Source organism: Lonchura striata, chromosome Z (genome assembly GCF_046129695.1).
Source record: "Lonchura striata isolate bLonStr1 chromosome Z, bLonStr1.mat, whole genome shotgun sequence".
NCBI classification, from domain to species: domain Eukaryota; kingdom Metazoa; phylum Chordata; class Aves; order Passeriformes; family Estrildidae; genus Lonchura; species Lonchura striata.
In genome coordinates, this window is record NC_134642.1 from 79461343 (window position 1) to 79481979 (window position 20637).

Genomic DNA, 20637 nt, shown 5'->3' on the forward strand with positions numbered 1-20637 from the left:
GTTAGTACAGTATTTACATGTGTCTTTGATATGTTTGCCAACTTGTTTGTGATACAAGTCAGGTATCATCTCAGCAGAATAACAGTGTAATTCCCTTTGTTTGTTAAAATCATCTTTCCTACAGATTTGAAATTTTCTGTACAAGTTATTGAGAATCTTTCAAAGAAGGGGCAGTTACCTATTGCAATCAAACATTTCTGAGGTCTTTTGGAAATCTGTGCTCCAGCATCTTTCTTTCCTTATAACTCTTCATGCTGAGCTTATAGGGGTTTTAAATGTCTGCAGAGGACTTTAGCAATTGATTCTTATACAGTCTTGAAGGGACTTCACAGAAAGTGGAATCGTAACTGTGGGAGAGTAGGCACAGTCCAAGAGGTGCTGATCGAATGTACACAAGCCCCAGAAGCCAAGCGAGATGTTGTAAGGAAACATTTTCTTTCTGTGTTGTATCTGTAATTCCCCTTCCATATATTTAGAATGTTCTAGAATTTTATTTTTCAAAATTTATCTGAATATTTGTAACATTCTCTGATTCATGTTACTATTTCAGTTTTAAAGTAAGGGTATTTCTGTTTCTTAGATGTGCAATCATGCTTTTTTTTATCCCAGTTACTCAGACTGTAGTTGTTATAATAGTTTAAAAATAACCATGTCAGAAAAAATTTTGATGAAATTATATGCAGTTTATATATGTAATCAGCTACAGTGTGACTCATACATTGACCTTGATTTTGTTGTCAAATCCTATTTTATTATTTACTTCAGGAGCCACTGGAGGAGAAAGTTTTGACCATTTGACATCTTTGGCATTACAAGCTTTTCCTAATGTATGTTCCAAAACATTTCATTCTATCTTTTCTCAAAAACAATTCTGAAGAGCAGGATGCTTGCTGTTCTTTGTGAAACTTCCCCATAAAAGAATGTGCAGTTCTTTAAAAAGAATTTAAATAATTGTGCATCACTGGTGAAATTACTGTGGAGAGTTTTTGTTAACACAGTATCTACCAAAAGTTTCTTCTCATTTCTATTTCTAAAATACTTCTTTCTTTCCCCAACCCCACCCTGAACAGTAAATTTTAATGGCAGGGTCAAATCACAGAATGCCCAGAAGTGTAAGTGTGCAGTGGGTACTGCATATGTGCAGTGGGTGGATAGAGTGGAATTACTAATTCTTAATAAGCATTGGTATACTCAGTCTGGATTCTAATAGGTTCTTAATCCTAAAACTACCTGAGTTTTGGCTCTTGAATTCTAGCTCATCTGGTGAGTCATAAATAGTCATTCAGATATTCTCTGAAAAAGACTTCAGGTTGATGTGTTTTGCTGAAGCTTTTTTTAGTGTTTGTGGGGAATGAAGAGACTTGGAGGGGGAGGTTCATGTTTATATTTTTTGTTTGGTTATTGTTTTTTTTTCTTCCCTAAGATGGATACTAAATGTTTATTCACAATGACAGTATTGTTTAAGTGAGCTGTTTGTAGTAAGAGCTGGGCAAATCTCATTTCACTTTGTTATACTCATCTCATTTATTGATAGCTATGTTCCTCAGACTTCAGATTTTTTACTGTATTTTTGATATAATTTCTATGTACATCTTTTTATTCTACTAGATACAACTAATCCTTCTTATATGTTAATTTTCTCCTTGCAAACATTTTTGGCTTGATTATCTCTTTGAATAGTCTTCTAAGAGTGTCTTCTCTTTCTTCAGATTAACCAAGAACCAAATTTATGTCATTTTTAAATTGAAGGGATTAATTTTTAGCTGAGGATGAAACTGAATACATTTTATTAATACTTGTCAAAACAGTAAATGTTTCTGTCTTTTTGAAAATACAGACTACTTTATATTTATTGTAAGTTTTGGCAAAATAAGCATTAATAACTTTTATTTTCTGAATCCCAGCACATTATATCAGTATAGAAGTGAAAGAAACAGTGTTTATAAGAAGTAGTAATATATTATTTCATCAGAGATGTAGCAGAGAAAAGATAGTATGCTAGGCAAACACTTCCTTCTTAAGATTGCTATTTCATAACTTGTCTTGACTTAGTTAATTTCTATAACTGGATTTATAGACTAGACTTGAACAGAGAGCAGAGGATTCAGTGGTTCAAATGCCTGCTACTTCTGGGTGAGGTTGTTTAGAAGAATAATGATACAGTTAATAAAGTCAAAAATATGTCAGAGATAATCAAACTCCCTTTCTTCCACCATGTACAACTACTCTTTTTTCTTACTGAATCTCTACAAGTACTCACTTTCTCTGAAAATTTATGGTTGGTGATACAACCATTTTTGTCTGATTATTGTGTTGCATTTTTTCCTTATTGATGTGCTTATTTATAATGCATGGGCATGTTTCTCACTTTATATATATATATTATACTGTGCATTGCTATGCTACATGTAGCCATACCTTAGAAACTTATAATTAACTCATAATTAACTTGATTTTTAAAAAAGCAGAAACTTAACATTGGCTTAATTATTACTATTTAGAAGCTTTTTCAAGCCCATGTGTGACAAGTTCAGATACTCTAATATAATTTTTAATTGTAAGTGCCACAGTGAACTCATCAAATATGTATAAAATTCTTAGGGTTTTGGGGCTTTATGGTTGCCACAGAAGGAAAATAAAGACCTTTTCCTCTTGTTTTCACATAATATAAATACAATGCATCTTCTTTAGAGCCTTACCACATATATTTAGGAAAAAGTGAACACTAATTTTGTATTTCATTTGAAGAGATATTCAGGTACATGTTACTTCCAGTTTTGTTTAAAACACTACTTTTAATTCATTATTTCTCCTACTACTGTATAGTTTATACTGTATTTCTTATGGAGGAACTTTGTGTTTGCTAATCAAGAATAATGTCTCTCTTATTTATCTACAAATACCATCTGTTTTCAGGCAAGCACTGTCATTGTTTTTATGTCAGGACACCTTACAGCTTAATTTCCTTCAATTTTTTTTCATGATACAGTGACAAAGATGTGTTGCAGAAAGCTTTTAAATAAAGACTGCTTTGTCTGCAAGATCCATCCCTATGTTCTGGTTACAAAACATTCTCATCCTGTAACAGGGCAGCAGCCACTTGTAGCCGACACCTGGGCTGAGCAAATGGTACAGAGGACTGCCTTCCTCTGGGCTCTGCACATACAACTATGTCTCTTTTGTGTTCTTTTTCATGTGATTATGTACGTCTCAACAGTGAATTACTTTCCTTGGTTTGGTTTTCTCTGTCTTCATTTGCGTGTACCTGTCTGCTGGCTCTGGTTAGAAAGATTTTTACCTCAGTATTATGCATAGATAAAAACCTTGGTCTCTCCACTTCTAGCTCATATAATTCATCAAAGGATGAGGGTAGGCCTCTTTATGGTCTTTTGTGAGCTTCTCTGAGCTAGTGCTGTTTGAGGTCTGAAATTTAAACCTTTCTGTATCACCTCTTCTAGGAAGGGTTGATTCCTGCTGCAAGATCTGACTGTAGAGCAGAATCCATCCTAAAGTAGGGAGAAAGTGTACGAGTCCAGCGTCTTCTTCTTATAGTCTCAAATGAAATGACTCTCTGGGAATAATTTCTTTGCAGATGCAAGTTTCCACCAGTAGCAAGAACTTTGAATGAGGAGCAAAGTTCCAATGCCTGGAATTTAGCAGATATCCCTATGTACTTTCTGTCCTTAGCAGCAGATTTTTAGCTACTTCCTCAATCAAAACTGAACTCCAGAAAATTTCTGATCACTGTTTTCTACCACCATTGGGAACAGGATAAGATCTTGGCAATCTTCTGGGAAAATCCAGCACCATGTCCCTTTTCCAAACCTATCAGGGAGTATTTATTTAGGCATTAAGTCCCTCCTCCTGTGCCATTATCAAATAATAGAAACACTCTAAGAAAAAATAGAACAATAGATATAAAACTGGCAGAAAAGGCTATAACTGAAGTATAAAATACTTTTATTGCCAGGGAAACATGCTGTCTATCTGCTTTTCTGAAAATTTTCATCCAGCTATATTGATGACTGTGTATTTATCAGCCTCAGTAATTGTGGTAATGTGCTTATGATCACGGTGGGTAGATACTTTCTTTACCATCTGCACTCTTCCATAGACCAGTGAGCAGATGTTCTCCAAATGATCTCTTTATAAAACATGATTTCTGTTATGGCACCTGATTGAACATTAACTGTACTAAATGCAGTCACCAAAGAACAGTGATAGGTGGAACAGTGGAGCACAGGCTGCTCCTGAGATCATGAAAGGGAGAAAATTAGATTGTTCCTGGTGTGAAGCCCAACAAGATTTTGCCTTAGACAAAGAAAATTCTGGATTTTTAAATTATTTTTTTTTGCAAAACAAGAGGCTAGTTATGGGATGTTTGGTAGAATTGACACAGGAGGGGAAGGAGAAGGATTGAGGAGTAACAAGTGGGAAAAGCAAGGGTAAAAAGGGCATGAAAGGCTCTGATGAAGTCCAGTGCTTGCTACCATAGCTCATTCTAGATTATTACGTCTGATTTCTGTTCAACCCATCCTTTTCTGAATCCATGTGAGCCATTAGCCATCTTCAGGTAAGACTAGGAAACAGAGTAAGAGTTGTTTGCGACAGCTATTGGAGAGATATAAACTTGGATTGAGGGACCAGTACAACTGGCTTCTAGTTGCTGGCAGGACCTGTATTTTCTCTGTGCCTGTAAACAGCAAACTGCAAGCTGACAGGTCACAGGCCAGCTCCTGGAAGAAGGTAAGTCTGACCTGGTGAATCATTGGGAAGCCTAAGGTCCATACCTGGATATCAGAAGGGCTTCAAGTCCACACTGAGGTATCAGTGGTTGTTGAGTGTTCTTGTGAACCAAGAACATCCAGGTCTTGCACTCCAGACCTGGTCAGCTGAAGGGCACAGTCAGGTTTGGGTTGTCTGTTCTACACTTACCAAAGTGCTCTGCTCATGTGGGCTCTGGCAAAAGTGCTGTCTCTGCTCACATGTGGGGATGGCCCTGTGTTTCCATACATGCCTAACAGGAATAATGCTCTGCCTTTTTCCTGCATGGTCTTGGAGGAGCAGAACCATGGCAAGTTCTATCTATCAGCCTGGAACGAAAGGAATCACCTTTTGTTGGAGATTATCAAATTTGGCTCTATCAAACTGGGAAAAATTCCTCCTGTGGATACATATTTCCCTGGATTTGGTTACCTGCAATAATCCCAGGATTCTCATCTGCAGTTTTAGTGCCAACTAAGGATTGGTACAGAAAACATGTGGTGATTTTAGAGTCACTGAGCCAACAACAAGTTTTGTGGATATTTTATGGTGCCTCAGAATTTTCATTTCTTATATAATCAGCCTTCAGGAACCCCTTTCAGCTAGTGCAGCAGCCATGCATTTCCAATGCATTTTGATTAACAATGACCACATGAATTGATAGAAAATTTTCCATTCCCTGAGGTAAAGAGATTAAATCATATTTACTCTGCTCTCATGTGTCATCTTTTTCTGGTCACTTGAAAAACTATCAAAAGATCCTAAGCACCTAAGCACTCCAAACCATGGTTCTCAATTAAAGAACATAAAACCTATTGGAAAAAAAAAAAAAAAAAAAAAAACCACCAAAATACAAACAAACAAAACCACAAAAAAAAAAAAATCAAAAAACTTTGATGTGCAAAACTGTGAGATAATTGATGGATTTTTAAGTGTAGATAAAAATGTATATACAAACAGTTCTAATCCTCTAATACTCTGTATTTTTGTCCCCCATCACTCCAGGAAAGCCAGATTCTCTGGTATAGCAGAAAATAATCTGGCATCAGTATCCTTGTTTATTGTCTTTTTAAGATTACAGGATATCTGCCTTTTCAGTACTCACATTTGTGATTGTTATTTCTGGGTGCAACTTACCCAGGTTTTCCTAAAACTCTTAATTGGTATAAGCTTGGATTTTTAGCTTCAGAGATTACCTGAAGATTGTTCTGCTGAAGATTTTTGTGCAGCTTTGAGGTCTTAGATGTTCTGAATCCCACAGCACAGAGATCTTCCTATCACCTTATTTGATTTCCATACAGAATTTCCTCTGCAAATACCTTTTGCCATTTTCAAAGCTGCTTGAGGTCTTGGTCATTGTTTTCTTTGACAGATGCTTACATTAACCTTGCACTCTTGGAAACTGAAAAGGAATTATTCAGCTCAGAAGAATTAACCCAACTCATATTGGTTGTTAATTGCTATTTGTTATATTAGAGAGACCCATTATATTTCTTCTTTCCTTCTGAAAATCACTAGGAGTTGTTACAGGCATGCAAAAATCTAGCTCCAGGTATCAACCTCAGAGGAAAGGGAATGAATCATTCGTATCTGGAAGTCTTTCATAACTTGTCAGACTTTGATTATTCTTTTTTTATTACTGTGCAACTTTGAATGAATTTAAAGCAAGAACATCTGATTTTCACTTGGTGAGATAACAGCCAGGCAGTCTTGCATGCAAAGCCTGTAACTTAAGTTGAAGCCATTTACTGTTTGATGTTAATTTAATAGCTAGATTAGTGTCAGTCTGAAACAAAACCTGAATTTCTCTTGTAAGTTGTGAGTTTTAGGGCAATGTGTGTATAGAGCACTGTGCATATTTCTCACTCCTTCCTGCTTAGAGACTCCACCTTCCACAAATGGGGAGCCAATGTAGTTAAGGACTCAGGCTGTTTGCATTTGGTGAAAAATGTAAGTAATTTTAAAGCTTAGGCATCTGCCCTTACCTGTCACATATTTTTGTCACATGTTGTAAACCTGTTATTCACATCATCAGTGATGTTTTCTGTTGTTTGTTTCTTACCTATGAGTAGCATATTACAGAATCAATTTCTCATATAGAAGCAGCATCACATCAAACTTGCTGATGGATTGTCAGTCCTTGAATTATACAGAAAGAAACAATTCTTTTTCCCTGCATTTGTCTTTGGAATTCTTTGACTCACATTCTTGATTGCTGTCTTTTGCTAGTTTATGGTTAAGATATTTGAAAATATTTTCTCCATATGCTTTGGTAATAAAGATGCTCTGGAAAGTGGTTTTGCTCCATAGATTAGATTTTTCAGTCCAGAAACATTCGCCTTTGAAGAGTGGTGCCCGTTGATTTTCTGAGGCTGTCAAAGAGAAAGTTGATAAAAACTGTTTCCTGACACAACATGAAAGAGAATGAGAAACTTTTTATTTCCAGGAATAATCCAAGTGGTTTGGTATCAGACTATTTTACTCTCCATCCCTTGATTTAGCAGGGATGGGGTCCAGAATTAATTATACCTGTTTCCGATTTTATTTGATTGTTCTTACACACTGAGTCAGCATTCGCCTTTCAGCATGTTAGATTAGGTAGTGTGCATGCCAGTGAGAGTTTACTGTTATGATTAAGGTTTTTTTGGTGATGTTGTCACTGCAGAGAAGACTCTGGAGAAGGAGAAAATAGTCAAGATAATGTGATTTGATAAACTGTCTGCCTCAGTTTCCTTTCTTTAGTTTTATATGGGAAAATTTAGATTACTTGTCTGTGTTGAAAAGTTAATTCATTCTCCATTAGCTAAATTGGTGTTCAATTATCAACTCCTTCAGCTTTACTTTCTTCTCTACAGAAAAAAGTTTCTGAAGAGTCTAACTAGCATTTTCCTCCCTCTCATTAAGGACCTTAGTTACTTAATTTAAACTCTTATCAGGAAAGTCTCCAGGTCCTGGAGGCAGAGTGACTTTTTCCAGAGGCAGTGGGCAGTGCAGGAGGTGGAGTGGCGGTGTCAGGGACACCCAGCAGCCGCAGCACCGAGCTGGTTCACAGGAATGGGAAGCAGTGCCAGAGCTCACCCCTAGGTCAGGGGTGGCTCCATGTGGTGGAAAAGTTTCTCCTCCAGCCCGTGCTTCCAAAGAAAGGCTCAATAGTCTTCAGTCGTCCTGTCTCATGGTTGTTTATTGCAAGTTATCTAAAAGATTGTCTTCTCTGGCTGCTGTGGTTTGTTCAGCAGCTCAGGCAGAGGCACACACACACCCTGACATCCTCTCTGTCCCCTCACTTCTTTTTCTCTCCCCCAGCCTGCTGCTGCTATCTTTTATATGGTAAATTATGTGTTAAACATTTATAGTTTTTCCCCAATACCTACTACCTATATTAAATGATGCCTTTCTACTCTAAACCAATCTGTGAGTGCCAACATCACCAAGAAAATGGAGGTAAGGAAGAAAGAAAGAGGGAGGACAGGGCAGGCCCAAATCCCTCCATCTTAAAACTTCTGACCCCCATGTACAAGACCTAAAAACTCCCCTGTCCAGGTGTTAAAACCCCCCTGTACAGCACTCAAAAATTCTTCCCTCTACTTTGTGACTACTTCTACTATAATATCTAAGCTTTTATGACTTCTTGCTCTTCCTGCAAGGTTTGTAAATTGTTCCATCATTCAAATCCAAAATCACAGCTGTTTCCAACTGCCTGCCAGGGTCTCAAATGCTTCTGACCAGGGCCTGGAACATCCAAAAATGTCTGAGGGACATTTTGAGTTCCAACAAAGTCAGGGCAGAGAAGGTGCGGGCAGGGAAGCCATTGACAGGGAGGAAAAGGTGGGGGAGTGGGGGTGGTCAAGCCAACCCTCTGAGCAAACCCCGATCCCTCCAAGAAGTCCAGTGTCCCCTTATGTCACATTGCCAGCTTTTATGTGCTGAACTTTCTCCCACAGCCCGATTTCCCTGGTGTTTTTTCCCAGTCTGCCTCACTGGCAATTGTTGAGGGATCGCTCATAGCCCACTCATGGAAGCTTCTCTCCCTTGACCAGCTGCCAGGAAAAGGCTCCCCTGGGCCAGCCCCTATAGGAATCCTTCAACTCATAAAACATATAGGCATAATTAAAAATCAGATACATCCCTGTCCCCCATCCCTGAAAGTGTTCAAGGCCAGGTTGGATGGAACCCTGAGTAACCTGTTGTGCTGGGTGGCATCCCTGCCTGTGGCAGAGGTGTTGGAACAAGTTGACCTTTAAGTTCCTTTCCAACCCAAGCCTTTCAATTATTTCTGTGAGTATCAATAAAATACATCATTTCTGATATAAAGGCTCTTTTTATAGATTAAGCTATTCTGAAAACTTGTTGCAAATTGTGCTCCAATATTATATTGGATTATGGTTTGTGTCTCCTCAAAACTGAAAATTTAGAATTATTCACCATACTTTTGATAACAAGGGAAGACCCTAAATGAAACTCCATTTATGTTTACTGCACAGTCATTCAAGGGGTTGTGTTTCAGCACAGTTTTCAATTGGATAACTGTGTGTAGATGTACTGTAATATGGTTAAAAAGGCAGGATTTGCTTTGATTTGAGCTCATTAAGCCAGCATATCATCATCTGGCATTCATCAGATTCTTGCCAGTACTTAATGTTTGTAAGGCAGCCAGAGGAGCTCTGCTAACACTTTGAGTGATAAATGCTGCCATGGAAATTGAGGAAATTATGTCACTCTTGAGAGAGCAATACTTTAATTAGATGGAGACTGTGGAACTACATCTTCTGATGCATCATCAGCAGGGTACTGCTGAAAGCCATCCTCATGGTAAAGTTGTGCATAGAGTCAATATTCTTCCCATTACATTGTTCGTGTGCAAACCCTTCTCATCTCTCTGTCCAGACAGTCCTCTTTAAATTCTGGATCACTAAACTTCAGGGAAAAGACATACTCCAACCCCTGCATGATAGTGATGTACCTAGGGGAGATTTGAAGAGTCCTTTCTTAGTCTTCTGTGAAAGCATTATCTTCACCATGCTTGCAAAACCCTTTTCCCTTGGTTTCCTGGCAGTTTTTGACACCTTTTGTATGCTTCGTTTCCATTGCTGTTGCACGGATTCAGGGAATGCCTGCACATTTTCTGCTGGTGCAATCATTCAAAATTGACTGCCATTCCAGATGTGGGAATACAAGATTCAATATAAATTCTCCACCTAAGGCTTAGTTCCAAAGTAGATAATGCATAAGGACAATGTTCCTGCCTGTGATATCACGTTTAGACACAATGAGAGCAAAAATTAACCAAGTTGAATCAGTTCTGGATCTAACATTTGCCAGTCCTTCAAGGCTGTACTTATCTGCAATATTTTGTTTAAAAGAGTATAAAAGGATGAATAGATTATTTTTCTGATTGATGTGTGATTTATAAGATATTTTAAAAGACCTCATTTTAAGTTCTCAGATGCAAGCAATCAACTTACTTTGCATGGGGAAAAAAGGTGAAAGATGAGAAAATAAATGGCAATTAAATGTTTTGACTGACTTTGGTACTTCTATGGCAACAGAGGGAACAGTGTTTCTTTTTGGAGTGAAAAAATAAGCTCTTCCTTGAAAGAACATGGATCTGCACATTTTCCCTGTGTATAGAGCATGTATTCAGGCACTTGAATTAAAAACTTTTATATTAAACTGTGCATAGAGCAAGCTTGCTCATACTGTAATTAGAATAGAAGAAAATCATGGCAAAGAAGTCTACCAGTGATACTGAACTTTTCAATGAAAAAAAAATCAAGGCTAAATTGAGGGATTAGAAGACTCAATACTGATTAAAGATGACATAAGATGACAGATGGAATTCAATAGAAATAAATGCAATGAGACACGTGGAGGAACAATCCTTTACAATCATCCACTGTTATCATTTGGGGGTCATAATAGATTCTTAAAAATACTAAGCCTCAATGCTTAGTAGATACCAAAAAGCCAGAGTGTTATTTATTATTAAGAAAAGCACTAAGAATAAAACAGAAATTACCATCTTTCCTTGTTTCAGGCCTGGAATATTTTCAGTTTCTTCACTGTCAGCTGTATTTTGTGCTACTGCAGAAATATAAATAAATATGCATACATGAAAAGACACCCCAAAATAGAAATTACTGTTATGGTTTTCTGTTATAAGCTGAAAAATAATCTTCCCCTTTGCTTTAAGTGTCTCCCATTTGTTTTTTATTTCTGTATTTTCAACCTTCCATAAAATGCAAATGTAATGTAACAGTGCTTAAGATAGCATATTTTCAATAAATTTTCTGCAAAGTTTTCACTAAATATCACCAACAAGCAGGGATTTATCTGATAAAGTATGCAAGGGAAAAATAAGAGCAAAAGAACTTTTCACTTCCATTTCTACTCTTATCTTTACTGACATTCTAAAATAGAAATTGCCTTTTTAAAGTTATTTTGTTTTCACTCTTTGGCTTCTCTGGGGCATTAAATAGTTGTTGTGAATATGTAAGATTTGGTCGTGTCAGGTTTGTAAGACAGCCTCTAGCCAAGTAAAAACCCTGCAAACATGAAACTTTGGAAAGTACAGAATTTGTAAAATATTGGGATAAAATAGCTTTGGTTCCTGTTGTTATGACATTGAAATAAAATTTCTGGAAGAAATCTTTTGCAATGAAGACGAAGGCAAAGATGGTAGCTACTATTTCTTCCAGTGAATAGTTTGAGAGAAATAGATTTAAAATAGAAAGAGGGATTTGGGATACAGGTTGGAGAAGGCAAGAAATACAGGTCAGAAAATAATGTGGTAAAGGAGGCCTGCCTTTCCTAATGTGGAACAAGCTGTCTGCCTCTCCATATAAAAAGAGATACCTAATAAATTGGAGCAACTTGCTAAAGTAGTAACTAATTTCTTTTTTCCAGCCTGTGTTGTTCAAACATTAAGGCCCAACACAGAAACACAAGGAATGTTGTAAAATTAGGTGTCATCATAATTTTGAAATATTATTGTTTCTAAAACCCAGGAAGTATACCTATCAATAGAAGAAAATGAATGGATGATCAACATTTTCCAAAAGTAATTGAATGGGCAGTCTAGAAATTTAATTTTTTTATGTAATTATTGAAATCATGTATAAAATAAATGGGTTTCAAAATTTAGACGTAAGAGTATGTTAACTTGAATCATTCTTTTTTTATTTTGCAGAATGAAGAGAAGGCACCAGTCAGTTTTCCATCACTTCTTAGCCATATGACTTCTCTCTTCTTAAATCATCCTGTAATTCCAATGACAACGAATACAGATTCAGGTGTCCCAGAGTTGATAAACACATTTTCTCCACTGATGTCATCCATGCCTTGTGACATGCATATAGTCAATTTGAGGACAATCCAAGCAAAGGTAAGGTCAAACCACTGGGTTTTGCAAACATATGATACAGCTTACTGATATAGTAAAATAATTTATTCTTGTAAAGTACTTTGTGCGCAGGTTTATATGATATGATAAACTGCAGTGTGATTATGAGCTTTTCTTAATTTTGCAAGAACTGGAGACGTGTCTGAGTAATGAGAAATGACGAGATTGTGTTTTTTCACAACATATTAGTATGCATAATTCAAGATTCTCTCTCTGGAGGGGTTACCTTTCAATGAGTTCCCAAAGTTTAAGAGAGAACCATTCATATAGCTCAGTCTTTTCTGTACTAGAATAATTAAATTTAAGGTCATTAGAGTTTGTTCTGATTATTTTTTTAATAAAGAATATAGTTTTAAACCCAAATTTTATTGTTTTTTAAGCTTAGTTACAAGATCTAATTTAGTTATTCTAACAGCATCTCATGATTGGTTCCTGTGAAAGCATTCTCTGGTAAGCAAACCAAAACCAAACCAAACAAACAAACCCCAAATATCTAGCCAACACCAAAAAAAAAAAAAAAAACACAACAAACCAACAAACAAAATACTAAACATAAAAAGTCTTTTCTGTACTTAGTGTTTTTCTCCTTCAAAGGAAAGAAAGGTATGTAACCACCAGAATTTAATTTTCCCTTTGATTAATTGAAGGACTGAAACTCATTTTGCATTCTTTTCCTGCCAACTGTTCTATAAATTATTTTCAGTTTTTCAGCTCCTTTTAAAATGTGATTATGTTAACATTATGTTGTTTTGCAGTGCTATTCACCAGTGTTGCTACCACACTGCAATCCCTCTTTAATTCTGCCATACTTAGAAACTTACAAACTATTTATCCCTTTTCCTCTAGAGTCTCCATGATACCTGGGCTTGTCTGTATTAACATGAGATTATATTCTGTTTAATCTGATCTTCATTCTGTCTTAATCTGTATTTTAAAATTTAAACAATGTTTGCTTTCTTTGTAAATAGTTCAATCTTGTGTAAGCCCCTTCAGCTGTGACTGATTCTTATTTTGAATTTCAAAGTCGAAAATATCTTGATTTTGTGGGTCTTGTGCCTTTGAAAAGTTAGGAAGACACTGATACTAAATTAAATCTTCAAGTGATGTGAATTTTTCAGTCTTCACTGTGTATATTTTGTTTACTTCAACAAGCTCAGCATTACAAGTTTACTTCAACATATCAAGTTCAGGGGCAGAGCTTCATGAACATCTATCCCTCTCTTTTTGAGGTGCAAATACATCCCCTTGTTTATAGGATCAGTGTATGAAAACTGTGAAAAGACAGGCTTGCTTAGTGTCTGCTTTTTGAATTCAATGTTACTACTTCTAAGTGAATCCTCTGTTTTTATCTGGGCTGTTCAGGCCCCACTGTCCCAAGTGATATAGGACTGTTAGAGGCTGTGATCTCTTCCCTGTCCGCAGCTGTATGTTCCATTGATTACTGATCTACACCTCTTGAGCTTGCAGCATTAATGTGTCCACTTCAAAGTGAGAGCTTGCAGCAGTTTTAGGATAGGAGCACTGTCATTAGAGATACAGAATGTTCACCCCTACAGCAAAAATGGCACTATGCCTTGCAAATAATTCTGTAAATCTCTCCTCATTTTCTGCTTCCTTTCTCTTGCTTCCAAGAATTTGAATAAGTGACATTATTCTGGCTGATTGACACAATTAATTTTTTTTTCCAGAAACTTGCACCTCTCCATTGCTTAAAATGTTGATTTGCCATAATCCATTACAATTACAGATAAGAGAGTACCAAATTAAAATAATTGTTAAGATTTAAGGTAGAAATCAGAAAGAATATTGGTTTTGTTGTAAGATGTCTCATCTTGGCATGAATGAGTCCAGTCCATTATGATTACAACATTTAAAGATTTTTTTCCTTAACAGAACTCCAGCTTTTCAGAAGACACATATTTTATCTTATGTAAATGAAGATCTAGAACACAGTAGACTCGTCCCTTTATACTAAGCGTAAATACATACATTTGCCATATTGCCTAAACTTTTCAGTGTGTGTCCATTAGCTTACAGTAATTGAATTTTACAAAGAGTTTAAATGTTTTTTCTTTTTCATCAAAATTTTTGCATTTTGCAGCATTGCCCTGGGATACTGGTTATGAGAAAGCCTAACAATTTTTTTAAAAAGATTTCTTATAAGGTCACATTTTAATTCCCAGAGTTCAAAATCAAATCAAACTTTGGCAGCTCTTCTAAGAAAGATTTTTAGAGATTTAATAACACAGTGTTTAGGACTTTTTTGTTGAATAACAGTGCTGTGAAGTTTTACAAGGTTAAGAATGTTGTAACTTTTGGAAATTGAGGAGATTGTTGCAGGTTTTCATGCAGTTAGCATGGTCATGTTTAGAAGGTGTATTTGGTGTAAATTAAGTTCATCCTTGCTCAGACATTCATTAACCTTAAAATGTATTTAATCTAATTTTCCTAGAGATGATATAAGAACAGGTAAATTAAAGTAGATATGGAGGCTGTGACAACTTAATATTTCACCTGCTTTGATTATGTGTTAGAACAGCTTTATTTTTTTATGCAGGGTTATTATGTGTGTGGTAGAAGATGGACTGCTAAATCATAGATATTTATACTGACCAAAACAGTTTTACTAAGGGTATCTTTAATTGTGTGTTACCTTTTTGTTTTGAATCTTTTGAATCTTAATAAGGATAATATTTAATTCTAAAAAATATTCATGCCATCATTTGAAATGCATACATGCATTTTTTATGCAGATTAGTAGAAGATAATTTAAGTGAATTAGAGGAAGTGTTGATACCCATTACTAGCTTGTCATTTCTAACATTAATTTACCCCATAGGAAGTCAGGCTTTTTCAGTATGAATTTTAATGTTTCACTAATCTGATGTTTAAGCAGGCAGTATTATTTTGTGCACATAAAAATATCTACTTTTAAGTGCAACACTGTCAGATCAGTGACAATGAAAACCAAGTCAGGTGTTTCATCGTAGGAGGAGGAAAATATCACAGTTATTACCTTACTTACATGTAGAAAGTGGTACTGCTACCCCAGTGAACAGGATAAGAACTTCTTTAGCCAACAATGTTAATAAATACCAGAAACTTGGTTTCATATGCTGAATGCTGGTGCTATTCATAAAAAGTTGATTTTTTAGGTGGTTATAAGCTATAGTTCACAAAATCATTTCAAGCTGAGATTTTTTGTGATTTGTAAACTATGCAAAATTTCTGTTACAACTGAAAACAACTATTAGTGTTTTACTAAAAAAGTATCTAATTTCAACTCCAAATAATATTGGGTAAATTTTTATTATTTTAAGTGAGGAACCTAAGCCCACAAAACTTATAATTTTTTTTATTATATGAGTGAATACTTTATACTGTGAATATAATATAAGCATCAGTATAAGAACAAGTAAACCAGAAATAAATAAGAGAAAAATAGCCTGAAGAACTGGGATGGCTTTAGATAGAACCATCTTTTTTATGCTCTTATTGTATATATAATAAGATTAAGAGCTGAAGAATGTAAAGCAGCAATAAATAAAGAAACAAAGTAATGCATCATATTAAACAAGTGACTCCAGTGTAGGTGTGCAGTCACAAGAAAGATATTGAGGGGCTGGAACATGTCCAGGGGAGGGAAATGGAGCTGGAGAAGGGTTGGGAGCACAAATCCAGTGAGGAGCAGGTTACTCTTTAATGTCTATTGAGGCCCAAAAGCATTGAATATCTTAGAAATAAACATAAAATTTATTTCAGGCGTGTATTTCAGTGTACCTTTTTCTATACACCTTAAGCTGAGTTAGACAGCAGTTTTGCTACATGAAAGATTGTTCAATACATTGCTATTGAATATTTAAAACTGAGTATTGCAGTTAACGTATTTCTCTTTTTTTCCTGTTTTACCATATAATTTTTATGGGAAAACATTTAATACAGGTATGATAGCTACACTTCAGTCCTAAATCATGAGTACATGTGCATCTGTTGACCTTTAAATTCAGTGACTTATATTTATATTCTGTAGTACATTATATGTTTCTTCTCTTTGCCACTTACTCTTATGTTTAGCTTTATAAAAATTTTTTGAAGAGACATGACAGTTCAATCTAGACTGAACAATTTTTAAGGTGAAAATGTCTTGATCCGCTATATGATAAGGATAATTTTTGGTGCCCTAAAATGTCTTCCTGACTGATAGTTTGTTAGTAATCTTCTATAGTGTTTGTTTGTAGGTAGATACCAAACCATCTGATGAAGCTGCTCTGATCCTTCACAGAAAGGGATTTGATTGTAGATTTTCAAACAGAGACACGGGTCTGCTCTGTTCTACCACTCAGGGAAAGGTATGGCTGTTAATCTGTAGAAATTTTTAAATAAAATTTTAAAATAGGTTTTGGATTTTCTTTTGGGTGGAAGTAAATGTAAATGTAATTTTGTTTGGGAACTAGAAGAGTTCAAATCCAAATATTTCTAGTAATTTTGTGTATACTAATTAAATTACATTGAAACATAGTGAATCTGTCTAAAAAAGATCTAAATTATTGTACAGCATTTAATCTATGGCATTTAAAAAGGTTCAAAATCTTTAGCATGAGAATTTCTGATTCCTGAAAGGAGATGTACAGTTTTGAGGTATTTACTGTTTTTTCTAAATGTTGTTTTTTTTTTTTTTGTTTTGTTTTGGTTTTTTTCTCCAGATAAAGGTGCATAAACTCTTTAGCAAATTCAGAGTGGAAAGTCTTACACCCACATCTTTATCTTTGATGCATTCACCTCCAGATGTCCAAAATATAAGTGAAATAAACATGAGTTCTATGGAAATAAATACATTCCGGATTCGACTGAGATGAAATCCCGCTTTAATACTCAGATAAAGAATCTGCAATTGTATCTCCTCTGAGTTTCATGTGCAATAAGAGGCACATTAATGTTATTCCAGCTTCTGGATACTGTGAGAAAAAGATGCATTCTATAGTTTTTTTTTTTTTTGACCAACACAATGAAAAGCCATGTTGCAAGCAACTTTTTTCTTTGTTCAGATTTTTCCCCCATAAAATAGCAACATCATTATCAGTTAATACAACAAGAAATTTCTATGGATGTTAACCTCTCAACAGATTAAATCTCAGGTTAAATGCTAATTAATGATGTTTCTGGTGTTTTAATTTTCATAAACAGGGGATTAGATTATAAACAGCCTTCTTTTCCTGATTCTTGATGAATTTATATGTTAATAACTCAGTGTAGAAAGTCCTGATGCAGCTTGGAAATAAAATGGAATAAAATGTTCCTGTGTAGTAGCTAATGTCCAAATATTTGCAATCATTTATATAAATGACAATAATCTCAATTTATTCTGCAATTAATTTCAGTTTATTCAACACAAAGGGGATTATTAATTGTGGTGAAATGAAAGCCTGCAGTACTTGTGATAAGTGATGGTAGATTTTAATACTTCTACCATTCACCTGAGTTATGTAAATAGAAAAACCTGAACCTACAAAGTAATTTTGCAAAGGAAACGTTTAATAAAACTCCCATTTTGTTACTTGACACACTGGGATATGTGCAATTATTCCATTACCATGATGAGAAATGTCCATAATTATCATGAATACAAGATTTTTTATAAAACTCATTTAGATACCAGTGTTCTCTGAAATGAGTTTTCTATTTCAAGATTACCATATCAAAATAAATGTGCCTTATTTTTGATATGTCTTGTTACAATTTTGGTGTCTATGTTAATGTTTTTGGGAAAAAGGTAGTTTATATAATACTTAAGCTGTGTATCTCCTATTTGACAATGCTGGCCACACTGATCTATGTACTCCTGCACCAAGTTTGTGCTACCTTATTCTGAACATTTTGACTATTTGAATGTATTAATATGATGTCATGACATGAAACACCAACAAAAGAAGAATTAGTGTAGAAGCTAAATTCAGCTGCTTTCAAGAAAATTGCAACTTGATGCAAAGAGTTGATAGTAAGCAAGGTATAGTTTGCAAACCCATCAAAACATGTTATTGCATGTCACAGACTGTGGTGACCTGTTAATTCCAAATCATGTGCCTATATTTTAAACAACATTTTACAAACTTGCAACCTCACTTACATTGCCAGTGTTCATGTTACTGAAGAATGGAGACTTTACTTTTTCCCATATTAATTAATATTTAGTACTTAAGCCATCCAAGTGTGGAAACTATTTCTCTAAGTAGAGCTGCTATTTACAGTTAATATATATAAACATTCATTTGAGTATGATCCCATTTTATAGTCGTCATTTATTTTCATAACTTGTTCTTCTGTCTCTCACTTATGCTCTACTTTTCCATACCCTCTTGCTTATCCTCAATACTAATGCATGAAAAGTCATCATAACTGATAAAAAGATGTGCTAATTCTAATATTGCCTCGTGTATTTAATTTCATCATTGTAGTTCAACACTTATAATAAATATCAAAGTCTATCAAATTATTTAATGTAGCTACAGGCTATCTAAAAAGAAAGGGAAAGTCATAATTAGGTTTATGCATTGTCACAGCTTGGATCTCTGTTGAGATTGTATAGGTTTTCTTAATTCAATCTACTGTGTGTTTTGTAATAATGGGAATACTTTAGTAGGATCTGGTGCAAGTTACATCAAGAATATAGGAACCACTAACCACAAATGGAAGAATCAGATAAATCCAATAAATGGATGTTTTCATGCAATAAACATGTACTGTAACTTCTTAGAAAAAATATTTGAAAATGCTGGTTTTTGTTGGAACTCAAAGCTTAGTAGACTTGCCAACAGAAATTTCTCATATCACTTATTTTGTTGCTTCTTCTGAATTAAAATGTTTAAGATACTTTTAAAACATTCAAAATACAGTTTCAGTTTTGCTAGGCAGAAAAGAAAAATTTTGATGCAATAAAATTTTAAAGTATTTTGCCTTTTTGAATTGCTTTGAAAGATTATTCATATAGCAATGGTTCTTCACTGTTATCATGAGCTGTACAATCATGGTGCCTGAATCTTCCTTAACCAGCAGATATAACCCTTATTCCTTTGCGCTATTTTTTTTGCTTGCTTTTTTTTTTTTTTTTTTTTTTTTTTTGTGTGTAATGGCAGCTTTTAATTCAAGATCCTTTCCTGAAATCCCTTACTAAATCAAAACTCCAGTCAAAGTCTCAAAAAGGATTTTGCTTGAATTGGTTCAGAATGTTGCTGCCAATGAAGTTCTGTTTTCCTTGGTTTGGGTTTTGATTTTTTGGTTTGTACAAATCTTAATGAATTATTTTGCTGGTTTTTTGGGTTTGTGGGGTTTTTTTTTTTTTTTTTTTTTTTTTTTTTTTTTTTTGTTCTGTGAATTTGCTACATAATTAAATTCTATTATTTTGGGTTTATTCCTGTTTTTATAGCTGCTGGGTTTGTAGCTATTGGTTAAGAGAAGCAAACATCTTTACCTTGCCAGTATGATTTTAAGTACAATGCTGTGTAAGAAATGGTTTAAAACCTTGTAATTACTTTCCATACAAGAGTTGTACCTGTTCTGATTTTATGGTTTGGGGTTTTTTTACATTCCTTTATCTTAATTTTCTTTTGTTTACTTGCTCATATTGTCTGAAAGAAATTGATTTCAGCTGAATTGATATTTTCTCTTGGAAGGTTTTATATCTTATGGGGATATGTAAAATAAGATCTCTAATAAAAGGTAATGTTATTGTGAGATGTGGTCAGTGTCATTAATGCCTTGGCTTTAACAAATTTTATTTTTTCTTTTTAATGAGAGAAACAACAAACATAACTTCTTTGAAAAGGTTCATATGTCAGTATCTGTTGGGAATGACAGTTATCTGCAGCAAGATCAAATGTGCTGCCAAAGAGAAGGGGATAAGATGATAGCTTCAGAGATGTAAACGTGTGATTGCAGTGTGGGAAGGAAATGGGAAGTTCTTTTGCAAAGAAAGTCATGCACTGACTTAACAGAACATTTTAGAAGGTTTCAAATTCTAGAATTGTTTTTACGTGAATTAATGTTTATCTTTGAAGCATTTGGGAGCAATGAAATGGAAGCTGTTCTTGTAAATTAATAAACACACCATTAGAACATGGCAAGTCAAAATAACAGTTCAACTGTAATTAGACTAAACACTTTTTTAAAAAATTACATAATGCTAATATAATGTTCTGTAATAGCACAGGGCAAGTTGAACAGCATAAATATTTTAGGGGGTTGCTTACAAAGTGGTGGTGCAGCTTGAACATAATGATTTGCAAAGACAATAAAGCATAAATTTCTGTCAATGCCTGAGGCTATTTGATGTTTGTCTGGATAGCCTTAACTATAAATATGAAAGCATATACATACACAAAGTGAATCTCCATAATTTCAAAGCTGATCCTTCCAGATAAAACCTGAAAGGCAACAATGGGTATGGGTCTAATTTAAAGCAGCACTTCACAATTTTAAGT

General features: G+C 34.8%; 1 protein-coding gene across 1 annotated transcript in view; it reads left to right on the forward strand.

Moving 5' to 3' along the window:
- Positions 1 to 17519, forward strand: part of MAN2A1 (mannosidase alpha class 2A member 1) — a 103453-nt gene extending 85934 nt beyond the window's left edge. Inside the window, exons 20-22 of the mRNA XM_021524782.2 lie at positions 11951 to 12145; positions 16402 to 16512; positions 16867 to 17519. Coding sequence (XP_021380457.1) covers positions 11951 to 12145; positions 16402 to 16512; positions 16867 to 17019 — 459 coding nt within the window. The 3' untranslated portion in view covers positions 17020 to 17519. The remainder of the gene's footprint in view (positions 1 to 11950; positions 12146 to 16401; positions 16513 to 16866) is intronic.
- The last annotated feature ends 3118 nt before the right edge of the window (positions 17520 to 20637 follow it).